This window comes from Urocampus carinirostris, chromosome 15, assembly GCF_059441175.1.
Source record: "Urocampus carinirostris isolate Australia breed hairy pipefish chromosome 15, RoL_Ucar_1.0, whole genome shotgun sequence".
NCBI classification, from domain to species: Eukaryota; Metazoa; Chordata; class Actinopteri; order Syngnathiformes; family Syngnathidae; genus Urocampus; species Urocampus carinirostris.
In genome coordinates, this window is record NC_142363.1 from 8,311,754 (window position 1) to 8,333,525 (window position 21,772).

At 38.9% G+C, this 21,772-nt stretch overlaps 2 protein-coding genes across 6 annotated transcripts in view; both read left to right on the top strand.

The window, feature by feature from the left end:
- The window catches only part of gphna (gephyrin a), a 61,721-nt gene extending 50,791 nt beyond the window's left edge, over positions 1-10,930 (top strand). For both annotated transcript variants that reach the window (XM_088354494.1, XM_088354496.1), the window contains 2 exons: positions 492-630; positions 2,671-10,930. In XM_088354494.1, coding sequence (XP_088210620.1) covers positions 492-625 — 134 coding nt within the window. In that variant the 3' untranslated portion in view covers positions 626-630; positions 2,671-10,930. The remainder of the gene's footprint in view (positions 1-491; positions 631-2,670) is intronic.
- A 7,307-nt stretch (positions 10,931-18,237) lies between these two features.
- Positions 18,238-21,772, top strand: part of pals1a (protein associated with LIN7 1, MAGUK p55 family member a) — a 29,040-nt gene continuing 25,505 nt past the window's right edge. For 3 of the 4 annotated variants that reach the window (XM_088354497.1, XM_088354499.1, XM_088354498.1), the window contains exon 1: positions 18,238-18,447. The gene's annotated coding sequence lies outside the window, so the exon portion shown is untranslated. The remainder of the gene's footprint in view (positions 18,448-21,772) is intronic. The other variant, XM_088354500.1, reaches the window with a different exon arrangement.

Consider the following 21,772-nt stretch of genomic DNA (forward strand, 5'->3'; position numbering starts at 1 on the left):
TTCTGTCTATCTCTGTTGTTCTCTTTCTGTTTCTCTATCACTTTTTCTCTCATCTCCTTTCTTTCATTTTCTCTATCTCTGTCTCTCCTTTGTCTTCTTCTCTTTTCCTCTCCTCTCTCTTTTTCTTACTTTCTCTTTCTCACTCTCTTTTTTTCCTCTTATCAATATCACTGTCTCTTTTCTCTCTTGTTCTCTCGTTTTCTTTTTCTCTATCTTGTTCTTTCTTTCTTTCTTTCTCTTGTCCCCCTCTCTGTTGTTCTTTCTCTCGCTTGTTCTCTCTCTCGCCTGTTCTCTCTTTGTCTCTTATTTTCTCTTTCTCTATCTTGTTCTTTCCCTCTTTGTCCTCTCTCTCTTTAGTCTACTAGTCCGACCGCCGTTCTTTTTCTACCATGTGGCCTGTGAGCTTAAATGAGTTTGAAACCCTTGCTCTGAATACTGTCCCTTTAAATTTAATGAAAGTGGAAAGTGTTGACGCTGTCATGTCCCTCCAGGTAACCAAGTGTCCAGCCGGCTAATGTCCATGCGTAGCGCCAACGGCCTGCTGATGCTTCCTCCTAAAACCGAGCAGTACGTAGAACTTCACAAGGGTGAAGTTGTGGACGTCATGGTCATCGGTCGGCTATGATGCAGGTTCCTCCTCTCCTCTAATTTGCCATAAATTCCGGACTACAGCCCGCTACCATTAGCTCCAATTCAAATTGTGCGGCTTTAAGTGAGAAGAGAAAAATGGCGAGCTGCTCTTTCCACACCGCGGGTGCTTGGAATTATTGAAAATGCTTGACTCTTACTGTTGTGTTTTCAAGGTTAGGAAAATGCTTGAATTTTGGGTAAAACGCTTGAAATTGTTGCTATTGCCATGTTTCATAGCAGTCTGACTCTGAAGACCATGAAATAAATGGAAACATTTTATTAATAAGTTTGTTGAATTAACGGCGACACCCCGGCTCTGGTGGCTTGTCATTAGGGCGTCGTCATGTGAAGCGTCAGCGCTCCCTACTGGTCGCAACCAAGAGGACTGCTCTATTCAGAAAACCAGCTCTTTGGCTCCTGATTGTCTCCACAGATACTTTCCTAATTATATCAATAATGATTAAACATTAGACACCAAATTATTTAGTAATTTGATGTTTTACAGGGGATTCCTGGAAAACACATGAATTATAAATTAAAATGTTCACTGATCTACAAAGAAAAATATATAATACAAAACAATTTGAGCTTTTTGCGCACTGAGCAGCTTTAAAGTCAAACAACAACAAAAAATCCCTAATAAAAGAGAAAAATAAAAATATTGACTCTTCAGTTTTACAAATTATAAAATGCAAATGCTTAACTATATTTGTATTTTCACCAATTTAGACACAGACATTCTGGAAAACATGCAAGAGATATAAATTAAAATAAGTTGAACAAAAAGCAAAAGATCAACAGTCTAAAATTGAAGAATTAAATGCGCTTTGCTTCGGAGCAATCATTATCATTAAAATGAGTCCAAATTTGGCTCATTTTTTCCTGCTTTTTATGCACTTTTGTGTCTACTGTATCAAATCCATTATCATCCAACACCTTTACAGCCTTTTTCGTGTTTGTATTGTTATTGTGCATTGTTAAAAAAGAATAGCAGAATTCATGTCAGTTTATAGCACCCCATCGACACAAAAAAGATCTTTGATCATAGATAGGAACAGCGCAAAATAGCTAGTGCTAGCAGCAAGATATCAACTTTATTATTCAAACAAAAAAAGGTCTGATCGGCGCTGAATTTCTTCCTTTGAAGGTTTTGGAAACATATGCCTTGAAAGTGTTTAAAAGGTGCTTGAATTTACTAATTACTATTTAACAATGGCGTATTAATACAGTATGAATTAAAGCGACAGTGTTATTTAAGTTCCCTACGTGGTTGAAGCCAATCCTGTGCCTAAAATGTAAGAAATGGACGTGAGTTAATTCTTTATTAAGGCGGGTAAAACCTCTCTTTAAATCTGGTGCGACCTTTACGAAGACAAAAAAGATGTCCCGACCAGAACTGAATCAGGACCCAAATGCGTAACGTTAACCACAAGTTTATTGATGGAAAGAGGAAGGGTAGCGCTCGTGATCCGGTGCTTGCTGGACGCGGGAAGCAAGCCGCTCTCACAATCGGATCGTGTTCCGAATACAGGATCTTCCGGAGCGAGAGATTGCGGTGTCGAGGACGGAAAAAACAGGTCGATAGCCCGGAGAGGAGAGCAAAAACGTGGTCGGAATCAAAAACGGGTCGTAAGCCGGGACGGGAGAGCAAACGTGGTCGGGTCAATAAACAGGTCATAGCAGGAGACGAACGGGGAAATCAGGAACGAACGGGTGCAAAAAGCGGGACCGAGTCAAAGTGCTTGCCTTGTAGAACAGAGATTCGCTGACGGACTGACAACAGGCCAGTGAAAGGACTGGGCTTAAAAAGGACAGGGAACCAATCAGGTAGCCCGCAGCGGCTGGCACCAAACGAGCGGCCACGGTGATCCTGATCAGTTATCATGACAATAGAGTTTCGTTCTCAAATTTCAGCATGCGGCTTTTATTCAGGTGAGCTCTGTAGTCCGGAATTTTTCGGTAGTCACACCATTTGAGTCTTTTTCTGCACTGAGCAGACCGAAAAAGTAAATCTACCAACTCAAATATTTCTCTTCCCAGATTTCAGTGTCCTTGGAGACAAATTCATCGACGGTGCTGTGACTTCCTGCCCGGACGGGAGAGGGGTAAAAAAAAAAAAAAAAATACAAAATGAAACGGGCAGGGGCATCTATTCACTGGGATGTCATATGCAACAGCCAAATGGAGCTAGCAGAGGCTGGAATCCACATGGGTCTGCATTGAGAAGATGAAAAAAATGTGAATTAATATATAAAAATGAAATCTATTCTGTAATATTCTATAATTCTCCTGATTATAATTATTCTTAATATTCGTACTTCATATATTATTATGGTTCTAACTCTAATCATCATTATGATAGTAATCGCATTCTGGTCTCTCCAGTCCATTTGCTTTGTGCGTTTTCCTCGTTGGATTTAGTGATAATAGATTTTCCTCTGCTGCTGCCACACGCCCTTTCCTTGTCTTCATTTCTGCGACTCCATTCCGCTTTAGAAAAAACAAAACATTTTGTTCTTTTTTTGTTGTTGTTTTGCATTTGTTTGAAACATATTCCCCAAGTTTGCTTGACTTACGCCAATAAAATGCAGCAATGATGCTTTGCATTACACGGTTTAACTGCAGCGGATTTTTCTAAAAATCGTACTTTTTTCCAGCTGTTTTAGATACGAGCAGTCCAAGCTCACACTTTAATTCAGGCTTAAAGGGACAGTGTGTATTATTTGATCACTCGACAGGGTTTGTACGGGTGCTGGTGATCCTTGAAAATGCTTGAATTTTAATGTTGTGTTTTCAATGCTTGAAATTGTTGCCATGGACATGTTTCTGGGCAGCCTGACTTTATAGACCACGCAATAAATGTTGAGTATTTTTTTTTTAAAAACTGCGTGAAAACGACGCAGACACGCCTGCCCTTGTGGCTTGTCATTAAGGCATTGTCATGCAAAGCGTCACCGCCCCCTACTGGTTGCACCTAAGAGGACAGCTCCATTTAATGACCTGGCTTTTTTTGGCTTGGCTCACTAAGAAGAAATGGCTCCTCAGTTTTTTTGTTTTTTTTCTAATGACTCATTAATAAAACATGCACCAACTTTTTGAGCAATCAGTAATGTTATAAATTCTGAATTATATCTATAATTTAAAATATTCACAGATTTACAAAAACATTGTAGAATACAAACCAATTTTAGCTTTTTGCATAGTCATCAAAATCAACAAAACAACCTTTTGATCGACTCTAAATTTCGAAGGGACTGAATTTTTATTTTTTTAAATGACCTGGAAAGTGCTTGTAAAGTGCTTGAATTTGGAACAACAGTGTTTTTTTACGAGAGTCTGGGAGTCAAATGAAAATGCTACAATGGCGAGCTAGCTGATTGCCAAGCATTGCAAACCTTTCACGTAGGATGAATTCATCAAAGACTGTTCAAAGAATGCCAGGCTGAATAGTCTGCCCTCACACATTTTCAGCTTACCAAATCTGGCCCGGTTGCTTAAAAGTTAGGACATCCCTGATGTAGAGCAACTGAAAACGAGTGCTAAAAAGAACTGAGAAGAATTAAAACAATGGAGGAGAGATTGTGGCCGAAACGCACCATTTTACTTCTCATTTAATTGCCCAGCCCTTTTTGGTTAGCAGCAAGATGGCAGACAATTATTTCAGCTCTCTTTAGTCGAGCTTCATGTTATGTAAAATAAATGATGATTTTTCGACCTATGAGTATTTTAAAAAATGTTTGTATCCGTGATAGGTCATATTCTTTCACTTATTATTTAAACCAATATTTTTTTGTATTTAATGATTTTATTATTTATTTTTTTACCTCTTGAGGCACTGAATAATAGACACTGTCCCTTTAAAAGAAAAGGTGCGTTTACATCATATTACTCAGTAATACTTGTGAACCCTCAAGTGGGATTTTTCGTTCCCTTGGTTTATTATCGTGATTTGGTTAGTTTGTTCATTATGTTTTTGTGTAAAAATTACAAAGTTTAATGGAATGGATGCAGATTACACTAGATTGACAAATGCACACTGTACAACTCCTTTTTTTAATCCATCCATTATCTGCACCGCTTATCCTCGGTAGGGTCGCGGGAGTGCTGGAGCCCATCCCAGCTATCTTCGGGCAGTGGGCAGGGGACACCCTGAACTGGTTGCCAGCCAATCGCTGTTTTTAATATTTCTCTTTAAAGGGACACTGTGTAATACTTGACCCCTGGATGTTGCTGTATTATGTAGTGCACTCGAAAACCAGTGCTACAAAGCACATAGGAGAATATAAACTATGGAGACTGAAAGTGACCAAACCGCACCTACAAATAAGGGTTTTAAACTTATTTTACCATTCCAAAATAGGATTGTGGCTAGGGTTAGAAACTAATTTTTTGGGCTCTTTATTAGGGTATTAAACTGAATATAGAGTTCTCAAATTGGGTTGGGACTAGGGTTACAGCTAGAGTTAGGTGTAGGTTTAGGAACTAGGGCTTCGTGTTAGGATTCTAAACTAAATGTAGGGTTCCAGAATAGGTTTAGATTTAGGTTTACAATTTGAAACTGTGTTAATGCCAGGAACCAGTGTTTGAGCCCCATGTTATGGTTCTAAACTCAATGCAGGGTTCCAAAATAGGTTTAGAGCTAGGGTTACAAATTGAAACAGGGTTACAGCTAGGGTTGGATATAGAGCTGGAGTTTGGGCAGCAAGTAGGGTTTTAAACCGGTTTTAAAATTCCAATACAAGCTTGGGGATAGAGTTGTGGTTCGAAACTAAGGTTCAGGTTCTCCATCTTTGGATCGTTGTTGGATGTCTTCTTTTAATGGTACTAAAATTTGCTTTGAAAGTCCTTGAAGTGGTTGATTTTTGCCCTTAAAAAGGTGTACGAAACCTGGTTATCGTATGAGAAATTGGTAAATAATAAGGCCACTACTACAAGGAAAAAATGTTTTAATCGACAATTCACTAATTCGCTATTGTTTCGACAAATTCATTATGTGGCATCAATACTAAAGAATTGGCAATTTCAAATGAATAAAACTAAGTGCAACTATTATACAACTAAATTTGTCAACCTACAGGTATTTAAAAAAACATGTATTTTGATAGTTCATGCCATTTTGCTTATTCTTTTACCTACTAACGTGCATTTTTTTTTATTTATTTTTTTTTATTTTTTTTTTCAAAATACCGGTAAATTTGCATTTATTTGACATCCCCTCACCTAAATTGGGCTGACATGATTGTCCGCCATATTGTTGCTACAGATACCCCCAAAAACCTTTCTTTCCTTCTTTTTTTCTTTCTTTTTTCTCTTCTTTAGTTTTCTTTTTTCCCTCTTCTCATCCTATCTCTTTTCGGTTTTTCCTTATTTCCTTTTAGTGTCTTCTCTTTTTCTTATTTTCTCCTTTTCTCTGCCATCTTGCTGCTAAGGGTACCTCAAAAAGAAAAAAAAACCTGAAAGGTTGATCAAAAAATGAGAAGAAACATGGTGCTGTTTTGTCATTTTGAGCCTCTGTATTTTGTAGTCTTCCTTGTGCTTTGTAGCACTCGTTTTCAATTGCACTACACAATACAACGACATCAAGTGGTCAAATATTACAGTGTCCCTTTAAAAGTATAAAGGAGAGGGAAACTACTCTGATGGCAATCCTTTCACTAACTCATTGTACTGTATGCAGCCTGAGAAATGTGAAAAACACAAATCATGGTTTATTACATATTTATTTAATATTTGACGGATTCCTACATGACTTTGTGTACCGAATTGAGTGCAATGTTGTCATCTTTCGAAACTTATTGTGAAGAATTTGCCAAAAAAAGCGCACTTTAAGCAATCGATTGATGTTTGTGGAGTGCGCTCAGTGCCAAACCAAGTCCAAAATGTTCCATGCTGCATTCAAATGCAAGTTTAGTTACATCAGGTGAATACCAAGTTGTTTTTAATGAATGGGTGCTGCTAGTTATGAAAGGCGGTTTGAGGACTAAATCATACTTGCTCTGACATTTAACATCGTATTCTCACACATGTGCAACTATACTCTCATACACACACTACTATGCTTTCACGCACATTCTACTATTCTCTTAAACACATACTACTATACTCTAGGGATTGACTGATATTGTTTTTTCAGGGGCAATACAGATTATTAGCATTAAAAGGAGGCCGATAACAATTATTTGGAGCCGGTATTTGTTGTTGAAGCGTAAAAATTAACGTAAGAAATATTTAATAATGCAAGAAGAAAGGAAGAATATTTGTTATAAATTCAAATAAAACTTAGTTCCCTTGAACCTCTTACAGTAAATGAATTAGAAGTCCAACACAACTAGCATGACTAATCTTTCACTTTAACCGAAAACTAACAATCCGGGAAATAAAATTAGGCTTAGCAGCATCTCGTATAAAGGTAAAATAAAACTTAAATAGCTCCCTGAACCTTTTACAAAATAAACAAAATTCAATTCAACCAACATGACATAAATTGACATAAAACAAAAAGTGCAACCGAATTTCAACAGAGCTCGCAAATTGAGTGTGGGCAGTCCCAGTCTTGCACCCTACTATAGACTCTTGCAAGGGCACAATTATACTCTCATACACAAGCTAGTATGCTTTCGCACAAATTCTACTATACTCACATACATACCACTATACTCCTACACACACACTGATATTGAATCACACAATTTATGCTCTCTCACGCGCACTACTTCTGAGCACGCTACTATACTCCTAATCACACACTATCATACTCTCACACACACTATCATACTCTCACACATTCTACACTACTACGCACACACTATAGGCTTTCCCACGCTTCTATTCTTTCTCATGCACAATTAGAATTACAACTACTATAAGGGGTTTTTTACACCTAGTGTAAGGATCACCTCACCTCTCATTGTTGTTTTACTTTGGGTACTCATGGTAACCATGGCAATGCACACTGGTCTGTGTGTAAATTAACCATTAAATGGGTATTTAAAGTTTCTTCCTGTTAGACCAAACTTCCTTCCTGTTTAATACTGCACACTATATTTGTTTATGTATGAGATTATGCTATTATGTGTGAGAAATTATAGTAGTATGTGTAAGAGTCTATTATGGTGTGTATGAGAGTATAGAAATATGTTAAGAGAGTATTGGAGTGTTTGTGCAAGGGTATGACTGTGTCTGTATGAGAGTGTAGTTGTACATGTGTGAGAGCATGTTAAATGTGTGAAAAAGTATGATTTATAACACTTCTCAAACAGCCTCTCATAGCTAGCCATTGTTTTGCTTGAACAAAAATATATGTATATTAGTTTTTTTGACATAAATGCAGCACGAGCACTTGTGTCTATTTTTGACCGTCTCTTGTGGTCTTTGCTCAATCCCACCTGCATTTTTTCAGATTCGCTCTCGTAAGAAGCGTGGCTTATGCTTTGGGCAGGACGGCAAGGATGGGCAGGATTTTTTTCCAATGTTAATGAATGCTTCATTTGTGATAGTGTTTATTTTTGGTTGCAATGTATGTAAGACACTGTTCGGACATGCCTCATACCTGTCAACCTTAACCGATTGTTCAACTTATTGGTTGAAATTCCCCTTATTAGGAGATGATAAACCTTAAAAACTGAATGCAACATCTATTTACTCACAGCAAAACAGACTGTGTAGAATAAAAACTAAGATTATTTGTGTATCAGGTTCATTTACCAAATAAATGCTTGATTGAGGCCAAAATCTGCTAGAATTTATGTTTAACTGATCCATCAATTGCCTGGGCCGTCTGCGTACCACTGAGAAGAACTCTTTTTCTCTCCTGTTGCCCCCTTGGACTTTGCCCTGGACAATAATTTTGGCCACTCCTGATGATCTTGTGACCATGCTACTGCACTTTTTGTCTGCGCATAGTGAACAGTTCTTCACAGGGTCCAATGTTCCCTCTGATGGTGTTGCACACTGTTTTATTGTAAAATGGGCTATGTAGCTGATGCCGAGAAGTTTCCTGTAGCACCGCATCCCCATGGCCTGGGTTTTCCTTTCCGGATTTGCTCTAAATCCATGTCTCACAAGCATAGAGGAAGACAAATGAAACCAACGCTCGCATGTGTCGGATCTTTGATTTCACTGCTATGTTCTTGTCCCTCCAAATGAGTTTAAGTCTGGCAAGCGCGGCTGTGGTTTAAGCAATCCTGTGTTCTGCTTCTGACCCCTTTTCTGATATGACACTCCCAAAATATTTCAATTAATAACAGGCCCAAGCTCTTGTTGGTTGGTGGTGACTGTTGTGATGCTTTGACGAATGTTGGTCATTTTTTATCTGTACTGCTTTCCATCCCATAGTGGGTTTATGCTTTTTCTTGGCAATTGACCAGAACTCTGAGTTCCTGTTCCTCTCTTGCCAGTTCAGCAATATCGTCAGCAAGCCATTTCACATTTATTTGTATAGCTCTTAATCACATAATGGCTCAAAGGACTGCACAGGCCACGATTACACCATTCCCTGGTCTAGAACTGACATGCAGGCAAGGAAAAACTCAAAAACCCCAGCATGAGGAAAGTAAGATACCTTGAGAAGGGACCACACAAGTGGTAATCCCCCCTCCTTGAATGACTAGGCTTTTGCATTGGGTAACAAACCAAAACATAGTCAATAAAAAATACATAGGTAACATGTAAAATTGTTCAAGAGGTCCATGACAGCGATGTTGCAGCTTCCCATCTCACCCAGCTGATAGTTGAAGATGATGACGTGCTTCAGGTTTAAGGTGCTGGCCCACTGACTCATCTCGATTCGTCCTTCTCCCTCATTTTACCACCAACCAAGCAGCCAGAAAAGACAGGAAAAGAAAATTATGAGGTCAGCATCAATCATAAGCTATAGAATAGAAGTCTTATTCTAGATTTAAAAACTTCCACTGAGGTTGCAGATCTTATCTCAGGAGGCAGAGTATTCCACAGCACCGGGGCCCAGATGGAGAACGCTCTCAAGCCTGCAGACTTCTTCTCGGCTCTTGGAGTCAGAAGTAGGCCAGGATTTTCTGAGCGGAGGCTCAGCCAAACGCAGGTTTCTTATGTTATGTCCCCCAATGCTGACTGTACCTTCATGTTGGTCCAGGGTTTTCATCATGATCCTCTCGAGGAGGATGTTCAATAAAGTTAGAGGGAGGGAAGGCAGCCTTGTCTCACACTGACTGTGGTTTAAAACCATGCTTCAATGGTATCATTGATCAGTACTGCAATCAGGATTGGTGAACAGCTGGTCAATGGTCTGAAACTGTTTGTGGCCCATTGTACCCACAAAAACGTGGTGGAGGTATCTCTAGTGTTGCGGAAACTTCTCACATAGGATGCACGAATTAAAAAATCCGTTCTGTGGTGCTCTTTCCCTCCCTAAAACATCAATTTTCTTTGGCTAAGATGTTTTTAGCCTGTGGTTTCAGTCTGTTTTGTAGTATCTTTGGCATAACTTTACTTGTATAGTTGATGAGACTGATGGTTCGGTAGTTGGAGCATAGTTGAAGGTTTCCTTTCTTTGGCAGCATAATTATTAGCGATTTTGTCCAGGCAGAATATTAACAATCTACGATGACTTGATCTGCTAGCTGTTACCAAGAAGATCCGGATTATGGATTAGAGCTAAAATGGGCATGACGAGGTCAGACAAAAAAAACTATCATTCTTTTTTTTCCTTCATAAAAAATTGTTATACAGCGTGCAAAGTTTGAAAACCGTATAAAATACGGGGAGAAACGTTGACAGGTATGATGCCTACTTATCCCTGTAGTGTGTGTATATTAGAAATTTCCCTGATACCTCAAATGTATCATTTTTATATTGGGGAGGGGGGGTCTCCTGATGCTGCGTTCAAATTATAGATGGCAAACAAAATGGACCAATGTAAATGACATCTCAGTGGTCTATGACTGTGATAAGTCTAAGTTGACTCATCAGAATAAAAAAAAAAAGGTTCAATCGTAAGATTCTACGTCGTGTACTATTTCTATCTCTGATGACGCCATTATGACCTGAACCAAGCATACGGGCTCTTCCAGGCACTTGCCCAAAGAGGCGGAATCAAACCGTTACCGGTTCATTTGAGTAAGAAGAAGCAGGTTATTACTGCCTTTGTACTGACAGATTCTTAACACGTGACTGAAACCAGTCTCAAATTGCACACACTATCAACTATGACCAGCACTTGAAGCAATTACACAGCATTCTATTACTGTATAAAATATCATGTAAATTGTTTTTTTTCTGTAATTACATTATTGATTTTGAAAATGAATTAAATTAATCCTGATTATTCTGTATCCCATTTTGTTTCACTACTGTTTTCTCTGAACTTCTCCTGGTCTAAAGCTGACGTTTTGGTTCATAGTCCCCGAATTCCATCCATCCATCCATCCATTAACTGCACCACTTACCCTCATTAGGGTCGCGGGGGTGCTGGAGCCTGTCCCAGATATCTTTGGGCAGTGGGCGGGGGGACACCCTTATGGTTGCCAGCCAGTCGCAGGGCACACAAAGACAGACACCTCAATCACTCATCCACACCTTGGGGACAGTTTGGACCGGCCAATTAACCTGACATCCATGCTTTTGGAATGTGGGAGGCAACACATGCAAGTACGGGGAGAACATGCAAACTCCACACAGGATGGTTTGATCCTAACACCTCAGAACTGTGCCACACACGCGCTAACTACTGCGCCGCTGTGCTGCCCAGTCCCCGAACTCAAATCGGTGAATTCCCACTAATGGCTACCACTATACTTTTTGAATGTTTTACAAAGGAACGCAATTACTTTGCTCAGCTTTGAGCATTTTTGGGCAAAAAAGTAATTAGTTGTAGTTACCATCGACTTATTCTAGAAGGTAACTGAGTTGGTAACTGAATTAGTCTAGAGTAAAAGTAATTAGTCACCAGGGCTAGTAAAAACTATAAACTACTATTTCTGTTACATTAAAAATAAGTGAAGTAGTGTTTTGTATTTGTCTGGAATTTAAAATGTTCTAAACAAATACAAAACACAGCAGTGAGGTCTTTGATCAGAGTTTACTTATAGAGGTGGGATTTCTGACTATTTTTAAAGAACCGTTTTTTTTTTCCGCCGTCTTGTCTCACAAGAAAAAAAAGTGGGTGTGCAAAATTATTCAGCCCCATTGAGTTACTTTATAGCGCCACCTTTTGCTGAAATTACAGCTGCAAGTCGCTTGGGGTATGTCTATCAGTTTTGCACATCGAGAAACTGATATTTTTGCCCATTCCTCTTTGCAAAACAGCTCGAGCTCAGTGAGGTTGGATGGAAAGCGTTTTTGAACAGCAGTTTTCAGTTCTTTTCACAGATTTGTTTTTTATTTGTTAAAAAAGTTTAAAATATCCAATAAAGTGTGTTCCACAACATAATTGTGTCCCACTTATTGTTGATGCTTCACAAGAAATTACAGTTTTATATCTTGATGTTTGAAGTCTGAAACGTGGCTAAAGGTCACAATGTTCAAGGGGGCCAAATAGTTTTGCAAGCCACTGTAAGTCTAAGGAAGGCTACAAACTACGGAGACTGTGAGTGACCAAAAAGCACCCTTTATCTTACCGTTTTTATCCAGCCTTTCTCAAAGACAAAAAAGAAGGGGGAAACATGTTAAAAGGAATAAAAAGAAATAAGAAAAAGAGGCAAAAAAGGGAAATGGTAATAAAAAAAGAAAAGTAGAGGGGAAAACAAAAGAAACAAAGAGAAAAAAGACAAAATAGAATAAAAATGCAATTTTCTCTGTTTTTCTGTTCCTTGTTTTCGAGTTTTACTTTAGTAAATGGTAAATGGTCTGCATTTATATAGCGCTTTTCAAGTCAATGAAGACCTCCCAAAGCAATTACAATGTGCTTCACATTTACCCACTCACACACACACCAATAGGGAGTCAGCCATGCAAGGCGCCGACCTGCTTATTGGGGGCATTAGGGATTTAGTGTCTTATTTATATATTTATTTTTTCTTTCAGCTTTATTCTTTTTTCTTTTTTTTCCTTTTCTTTTGTTCTTTTCTTATTTATCTTCTTTACAAAAGTAATAAGGTGCATTTTGGTCACTTTGAGTCCCCGTATTTTCTCTTCTTCCATTGGGCTTTTAGCACTCGCTTTTGGTGGCATGACAGAATACAGCGACAGCTAGAGGAAAAATCATACACACTTTTCCTTTACCTTTCATATTAAGGCGGAGACCTAGAACTACCATCCTGGAGGCTGTAATTGGCCCCCGGGCCATGAGTTTGTGACCCTTGCTTTAGAGGGATAAAATAAATGCTATTAGAATTTAGAAGAATATTATATGTTTTTTAAGTATTATTTCATTTTCTGCATGTTACATGATTACTGGTATTATTTTGTTTTTCGTTTTTTTTGCTTCTTTTGTCTCTTATAAATATAATATAAAATATTTTGTTTTTTTATTCCTAGCTTTTTGATTATGTTTGCATTTTTCTTCTTTTTTCTCTTTGTTTTATTTTTCATTTATTTTTTTCTGTTTCTTGTCGTTTTGTTTTGTTTTTTAGATTTGTTTCTTTTTCTTTTTCTTTCCCCCCCTTTTTAAAGTAATTTTCTGCATAATATTGCATAATAATTGGAATTATATCGCTTAAAGCAACAACAATAATCTGTAGAGCCGTTTAGGAGCCGCCTCTATTTAGTGAGCCGAGCCGAAAAATCCGGTTCTCGAGAAAGAGCCAGAATTGCTATCACTAAAATAAAGGTGACTTGACATTCCCCAAATGCAGATGCAATATATTTTGTGAGCAGGTCGGCAAAACGGTGTGTGATTGGTCCGTTTCTGTTGTTTGTGCTATCCAATCATTTTCGCCCCCTATCGACTTTGGGGAGGGCCTTCTCCTCCATTTTTCTGTGTGTGACTGTCCCTGGGCAGTAGTGATGGGAAATCCGGGCCCTTTGTGAGAAACGGCTCTTTTAGCTCCCAAACGGTTCTTCTCATTTTTGGGTTGGATTCCATGGGCGTAACCTAAGCACCCCCAAAAATATAGCATTTTTAAAAGTGTCTTTCTTTTGATAAAGGACAGGATAGGCCAAAAGACGTTGAAAAATACCATATAAGAATTTTAGAAAAGGAAAAACTAAACAAATGATTCAGTTCATTTAATTCCTAGCACTGCATCGTAGTATTTCTGCAGCAGTATTTTTGTAGTATTTGTATAGTAGAATATTTGTAATATAGCTGTAGTATTACTGTAGTTGTATTTTTGTAGTATTTCTGGAGTCAAAATATTTCAGTATTGCTGATCTATCACTGTAGCTTTATTTTTATAGTATTTTTGCACTTGTATTTTTGTAGTATTTCCACGGTAGAATCTTTGTAGTACATCTGTTGTATTTTTGAAGTATTACTTAAGTTATGTGGTATTTATGTAGTATTTCTGCAGTCGTATTTTTGTAGTGTTCCTGAAGTATTTTCATAGTATATTACTGAACTTTGATTTTGTAGTATTGTGTAGCATTTTGTAGTATTTTTGTATTTTTTCCATAGCACAAGCTTTGTAGTATATCTGTAGTATTACTGTAGTTGTATTTTTTGTGGTATTTCTGTTGTAATATTTATGTAATTGTACTTTCGCATCATAGTATTGCAGTAGTCATATTTTTGTAGTGTTTCTATGGTATTTCTCATCCGAATGAGGACTAATTGCCTGTTTGACCTGCTTCCGGGTTCGCTGATTAAAGGTCTTTTAGGGGTGCTTGGACCTTCAGTTATAAAAATTATAAACATATCACTCTCCTCAGGTGTAGTTCCAGCGGCTTTTAAGTCTGCTGTTACTAAACCTACACTGAAACGACCCAACCTTGATCCAGAAAGCTTATGTAATTATAGACCTGTGTCAAACCTACCGTTTCTTTCTAAAGTACTTGAAAAAGTTGTGGTTCAGCAGCTGAATGATTTTATATCCGAGAACAATCTTTTTGAATCCATGCAATCAGGATTCAGGGCTAACCACTCTACTGAGACAGCCCTGATAAAAGGAACCAATGATCTTCTACTGGCAATGGACTCTGGCGCTTCGTCACTCTTGCTGCTGCTGGACCTTAGTGCTGCCTTTGACACGGTGGACCATAATAACTTACTAGAACGGTTGGAAAAATGGATTGGTCTCTCAGGAACCGTCCCCTTATGGTTCAAATCCTACCTCTCAGGACGCACTGTGTTAAATATGGTGAAATTACATTTGAGCCCTGAGTGGTGTTCCACAGGGTTCAGTACTTGGCCCCATTTTTTTCAGCATTTACATGCTTCCATTAGGTGATATGTTTCCCAAGTATAATATCAGTTTCGCTTGCTACGCAGATTACACTCAACTTTATCTTCCGATGGAGGAATCTGCCACACTAAACTGTGGAAATTTGGAGGCCTGCCTCACTGAGATAAAGGAATGGATGTCACTCAATTTCTTGCGTCTTAACTCTGAAAAGACCGAAATGTTAGTTATTGGTCCATCTAAATGCCGTGACTTGTTCTCAAAAACTGCTGTGAACATTGACAAATGTAATATCGCCAGAGTGACTCAGTCAACAATTTAGGTGTCATATTTGACCCCGATCTGTCCCTTCAAACACACGTGAAGAATATTTTTAGAACAGCTTTCTTCCATCTTTGCAACATTGCTAAAATTCGCCCTGCTGTCTCAGTCGGATGCGGAAATTATAATTCATGCGTTTGTTACCTCCTGTCTCGATTACTGCAATGCACTACTCTCTGGTCTCCCAAAGTCCAAAATCAAGAGCCTGCAGCTGGTACAAAGGTTTGATCACATTCCCCGGATTTTGTCTGACCTGCATTGGCTCCCTGTCAGTTTATTGTCAGTTTAATAAAGATGTGATTTTAAGGTTCTGTTGGTATTATACAAAATCATGCATGGACTTGCTGGTCTATAGGTGATCCCAAGCGCCAAGAAGAAATCCGCAGGTCCGCGAGCGCTCTCCCTTTCGGGCCCCGGTGCTATGGAATGCTCTGCCCCTTGAGATATAACACGCTACAGTGGGCATTTGCACGTCACACTGGGTATTTGTATATTGTATTCTTTTGGCTTTATTATTGTACTGTTCTCAGCTCAGGGATGCTGCTGGAAATGTGAATTTCCCTTAGGGGATGAATAAAGTATCTATCTATCTATCTATCTATATGGTTTGCAACCTCAGTGGAACTGTTTAAATCTAGGCTTAAAACACACTTCTAGTCTGTAGCATATGAATGATCTATATTTCATGTGGACAATATCTGTGTATTTGTTATTGCAACATCCATTGCAGCCTGATCATCCTAGAAGGGGATTACCTCATGTGCAGCCCCTTTTCAAGGTTTCTTCATTTTCCTCATGTTGAGGTTTTTGAGTTTTTCCTTGCCCTCATGTAGGTTTTAGATCAGTGGATGGTGTAACAATACTCTGTAGTTTCCTGTCATGATTGCTGATTCGGGGCACCTGTGGCTGCCCCGTTGGCGCCAACAGCCCTGGTCGTTGATTGGCTCCCTGTTACCAGCGTCAGACCGTACTGCGAACCCTCAGCTAGGCAAGCTCTGTACTATCCGACATTCTCCTGCCCGGTTTTCTCCTGCCTGATATTTGTTGCCGACCTGTTTCTGGACCCGTTTCTGCCTTGCTCTTCCGTCCCGGCCATCGACCTGTTTTGCCATGTTTCCTGCCTGATACCTGTTGCCGACCTCTTTTCTGGACTCGTTACTGCCCTTGCTCCTCCGTCCCGGCCATCAACCTGTTTTCCTGCTGCTTACGACTATCCCCGCTCGACACGGAAGTGCCACTTCCGCGTTCCTGCCACCAGATACCCGCGTCCAACGATCATCGGATCGTGGAAGCAAGCACTGCTCTCTCCTTATCGATAAAACTGAGTAAAACGAACGCTATTGGGTCCTGTCTCCGTTTCTGGCTTGTGACAGTTTGCAATAATCTGTGGTCTGTGCAGCTCTTTGAGACTCTTTGTGATTAAGGGCTATCCAAATAAACATGACTTGACTTGACAAAATAATGTTAGGTCCCTGTTTTTAAGCACTAAATTTGATATTTTGTTTTGTAATCATATTGTAGTATTTTAGTCGTATTTTTGTTGCAGACACACAAAGGGACAATGGGACAGATGTGACACCCCCCAAAAAACTATTTTTTTATTACTTGTACTAAATTCACTATTGAAAAAAATTCTTAAAAATAATTGCTAGATAAGGCATAACTATTTTTAAGGGACAGTGTTTATTATTTGATCACTATTACCCTTTTAATTCACTTTCATTCCAATTTTTGGAACTGGTCTAATAATAAACAACAATAATAAAAATATTTCTGCATGTATATTTATTTATAAATACGTTTGAGAAAAATAAAGTGTCTCTTTTTCTTCATGCATTACCGAGATATCGGACCCGAACTGTTTTATTTTTGCATATCCCGATACAATCAATCATTGTTTTCCAAGCCCAGGAGTTCTCAATTATTTTCTGTCACGGACCCCTTTGGAAGAAGAAATCCTCTCACACCACCCCCAAACAAGTCGATCTACTCTTCAGGGTCAATTATTTTTTCATGGGGTCACTTGTGGGTCTGCTCCACTTAGTATCTACGCTTCGTACTCAACGTTTATTTTCTGGGCAAGGGGTCTTCAACCTTTTTTTTAAGAGTCGTGCTACTTTTGGCTTCTTATTAGAGCGAAAGGCACCCAGTTTGATATATATTTTGAAAATAATAACTTGTATTGTAGTACTACAAGTCAAGAAAGAAAGAAAGACAGACAGACGGTGAGGAAGAGGGGAAGAAAGGGGAAATGCAGAAATAGAATAATAGGGAGAAAGAAAGGAAGAAAAGAAGGTAAGTAAGAAGAAAAGAAAAAGAGAAAGAAAGAAAGTGAAAGAGAAACAGAGAGAGAGGGAAAGAGAAGAAGATAAAATGTAAGATAAAATAATTTAAGTATTTTTGCAGTTGTAATTTTGTGGTATTTTCATAGTAAAATATTTATAGCATATATAAATTTTAGTATTATTTTAGTTGTATTAGTTGGTATTACTGCAGTCAGATTTTTTTGTATTTCTGTAGTTTTTTTCTAGCATTACTGTACTTTTATTTTGAAGTGTTTGGTAGTATTTCTTCATTAGTACTTTTGTAGCATTTCCGTAGTACATTTTTTGTAGTATATCTGTAGTATTTCTTCGTATTTCCGTCATCATATTTTACTATGTGCTTCACACTTACCCATTCACACACACACTCACACACCAATAGCATTTTTTGGAATAGTATTGATATATTATTATTGATATTGATTTTAATATTTGTATTAATATCTTTATTAATAGACAGACTCTGTCAGCATAACAGTCAACCGTACATAGTTTTGTTTTTCTCCCTGTTGCCAAAAACGTTTTGGGAACTATTATACATACTTTCATCATATTTTGACCATTTTTGCTTGGCAGGCCAGATGAAGGTGCCTGACAGTCTGCATGTGGCTCGCGGGTAGTAGTTTTCTCACCACAGATTCGCAGCTCCTGATCGGTGGCGAGGCGGCGCCGACATTCATTTTAAAGAGCCGACTCAAAGAGCCGTAACGTTTGCGAACGACACGTCACTACTTTGGAGTGTGGACGGTGGAAGTGATGACAGACGTCGTGTGAGGAGAGAAGGGGGAGGCGGAGACCACCCGACATCCGAATCGACTAGTAAACTCGTCGGAGGGGAACTGACAAACCGCCAGAAGAACTCAACTAGTTGGATTATCCGTGCTGTTACAACAGAGAGACGTGGACGCCCTCGGAATTCTGTGAGTAGTGAATCGCTTCAAGCACCTTCAAGTGGCATTGTTATCAACAGGTGCTGAGGGAAGCGAGTGAGCTAGCCAGTTAGCTGCTAACATTAGCTTTCCCACTCTTAAGTTACACAAACCGGTTATATTTTTAACCTTCGCAAACTAGTATGATTAAGAATCACCAGTAAGCAAATGTTTGAAATAAAATTGCGTGTGTAAGATCCAACGTGTTAGCAAAGACGTAACTTTGGATCGCCGGACTGACTCCCTCAGTTTGGGTCACCGCGCCCAGCCCACAAATACCAGAAACATCTTTAAACCGAAAGTTATTTACGCTATATTTGTTAGAACTTCCCAACAATAAAACCGAATTCAAAACAATGCAAAACATGTAATCACTGGTCAGCCTAACTTCAGTTTGTAAGTTGATACTTACCAGTGTTCGGCACGTTACTTTAATAGGGTAATTAGTTGTAGTTACGCTATACTTCTTCTAAATAGTAACGGAGTTAGCAACTGAATTACTCTATAGTATAAGTAACCAGTTAACAGGGTAAGTAACTGTTTTTGTTACTTTAAAAATTAGTATATAGTTGTTTTTAACCTGAGTTTACTTGAAGAGATGTGAATTCCGACTATTTTTAGAAAATCGTTTTTTTTTTCGGCTCGGCTCACTTAAAAAAACTGCTCTTTCTTGTCCCAAACGGCTCTTTGGGTTGTTTATGTTGCTTTCATCCATACGTCCATCCATCCATACGTCCATCCATCCATTATCTGCTCCGCTTATCCTCAGTAGGGTGCTGGAGCCCATCCCACCTATCTCCGGGCAGTGAGCAGGGGCCACCCTGAACTGGTTGCCAGCCAGTTCCAGGGCACAGAGACATACACACCCAGGGACAATTTGGACCGGCCAATCAACCTGACATGCATGTTTTTGGAATGTGGGATGAAACCGGAGTGCCCGGAGGAAACCCACGCAAGCACAGGGAGAACATGCAAACTCCACACAGAAGGTTCAATCTCATGACCACAGAACTGTGCCGCACACGAGTTAACCACTGCGCCGCCGTGCTGCCCCATCAACACGTTACATATAATTATATAACATAATGCACTGAATTACTTTAAAGGTGGGGGTAGGGGAAGATAAAAATGGGGTAAAAAAAAAAAAAAAAAAAAAGAATTAATAAAAAGAATGAACATAACATTTTTATATAAACAGATTAACACTGAAAAAGATGGGAAATGTATTAAAAGTAATGATAAATCTACAAAAATAAAAGATAGAATACACAACAGTTTAACCTTTTCTTTATGCTCAACAAATTTAAAGTCGACAACACGGAATCCCCCAAAATTGCATATTTACCAGTTACATGGTAAAAAAGGCGTTACTGAAAATGGCATCAGATGTGCGGGCACACAGCCCCGGTGGCGTTTTGAAGCCAAAGTAACACACCGGTTTTGACCGTCAGTAACTGCAACGGCAGAAAAAATGAGTTGGATTACCCCGTTACTAAAAAAAAAAAAAAAAAAAAAAATATATATATATATATATATATATATATATATATTAACGCTGTTATTTCCAACACTTTTCACGCTATAGTAGTAAGAACTTCACAACTATAAAACAATTCAAAACAACAAAATAATTACTCTACCCTAACTTTAGTTGTTAAGATGATAGTCACTGAAGCAACTTTCAAAGTTTTAATTTTGTTGACGTAAATCGATGTTGACTGCAATAGGCAAAGCGTCTGCCGTCTGGACAGTTTGAGAAACACTAGCACTGCTATGTTTTAATGATTGTTCATTGTGTATGCTCGTAATACCTGGTGTGTGTGTGTGTTTTCCTTTACGTAGAGATGTTGGATAAAATCTGTTTTCAGAATGATACGTATACCCAACATCTTGTAGTCACCCCACCCGATACCAAAGACACATACCATTCATTCATAAAATTCCATTCCCTCTGCCTAAATGTTACCTATACATTTTCCTTGATTAATTTAACGGCAGCCAATTCTGTAATTTACGACGTCATGATAAATAAAACTGGCCTACTTAAAAATCCTGAAGTAGAATTTAGTTTTTTTTTTCGTAATGCTCCCTAACCCCATAAATGATGATTTAGTATCTGGTATCAGTCTCGTCATACATGTGCTTGAAGAATGCTTTGGGGGCAAAGTGCGCTGCAAGGTCTGGCTTACCTCTGAAAAGCGAGAGGACACTTTGATGATTAAGGTGTCAAATTTGGGGTCACCAATCAACCTGCTATGCATAATTTTGGGACATGGGAGGAAACTGGAGTGCCCTCAGGCACAGAGTGCACATGTACATGGTGGTCGGTTGCTGGAATCAAACCTGGGACCTCTGAACCGTGAAGGAGACGTGCTAAACATTCATTCGGCGTGCTGCAAATTAATTCTCTTTAACATGAAACTTTTCTCAAAGCAGAAAGCGATATATCTTAGACACTTGGTTCAAAGTCAGAAACTCACCAAAAGGTATGTATAAGGTATATCCACCCTTCTTTAAAGGTAATCATACGTTCTTAAACAAGGAAAATGTGAGGAAATATTACATGTTTTTTTTTTTGCGTAATATATAGATCAGTATTTTCCAATTATTTTCTGACATAATACATTTTGAAGATCGCGTGTTTTTTCTTTACCATACTAAGTTGTGACGTCATCGGAGGAATACCTGCACCCTAGCAAGTCAATCACCATATTGTCTTCTGTGTTTATTTGTTGAAAAGGTTCTGAGGGTTTCAAGTGAAGTTTTGGTAGTTTTTGTGGAGAATCCCTAAATGTTGTGTCGCAGGTGGATGCAGTAACAGTAAAACGAGGGGCGAGCAACTAAAAAGGGGTGAACTGGCCAAAAAAACCCACATAGAGCCGCCAACAGGGGACTATCCGGGACTGATCAACAAAAGGCAACCGCCTCGATGAAAAAGCACAAGGACAGTCCTACAAAATAAAAACAGGCAGTGAGCAGTCAGGATAACTGGGAACCAACAATGAAAAGTGGTTGAAGGAGACGAACATGAAACCGGAAATAACCAGAGAAATAATCAAGTGACTCGAATAAAACAGCGCTAACACTAGGCTAGCCGGCCAAACACCGCTCGGTGAGCAGCCAACGCGCCCAAGCCAGGAGAAAAAAAGACAGGAAAGCCCTCGCTACCCCTGGATGCTAACAGGGAGCTAGCCGGACAAAATTATACTAACAGCGGCACACATGGCGAAAACCACAATTGTCATGGTTCATGGGTCCCTCAACCGCCAGGATCATTAGGGCACTGTTTCCTGTGGTGTGTCTTAGCAACTACAGC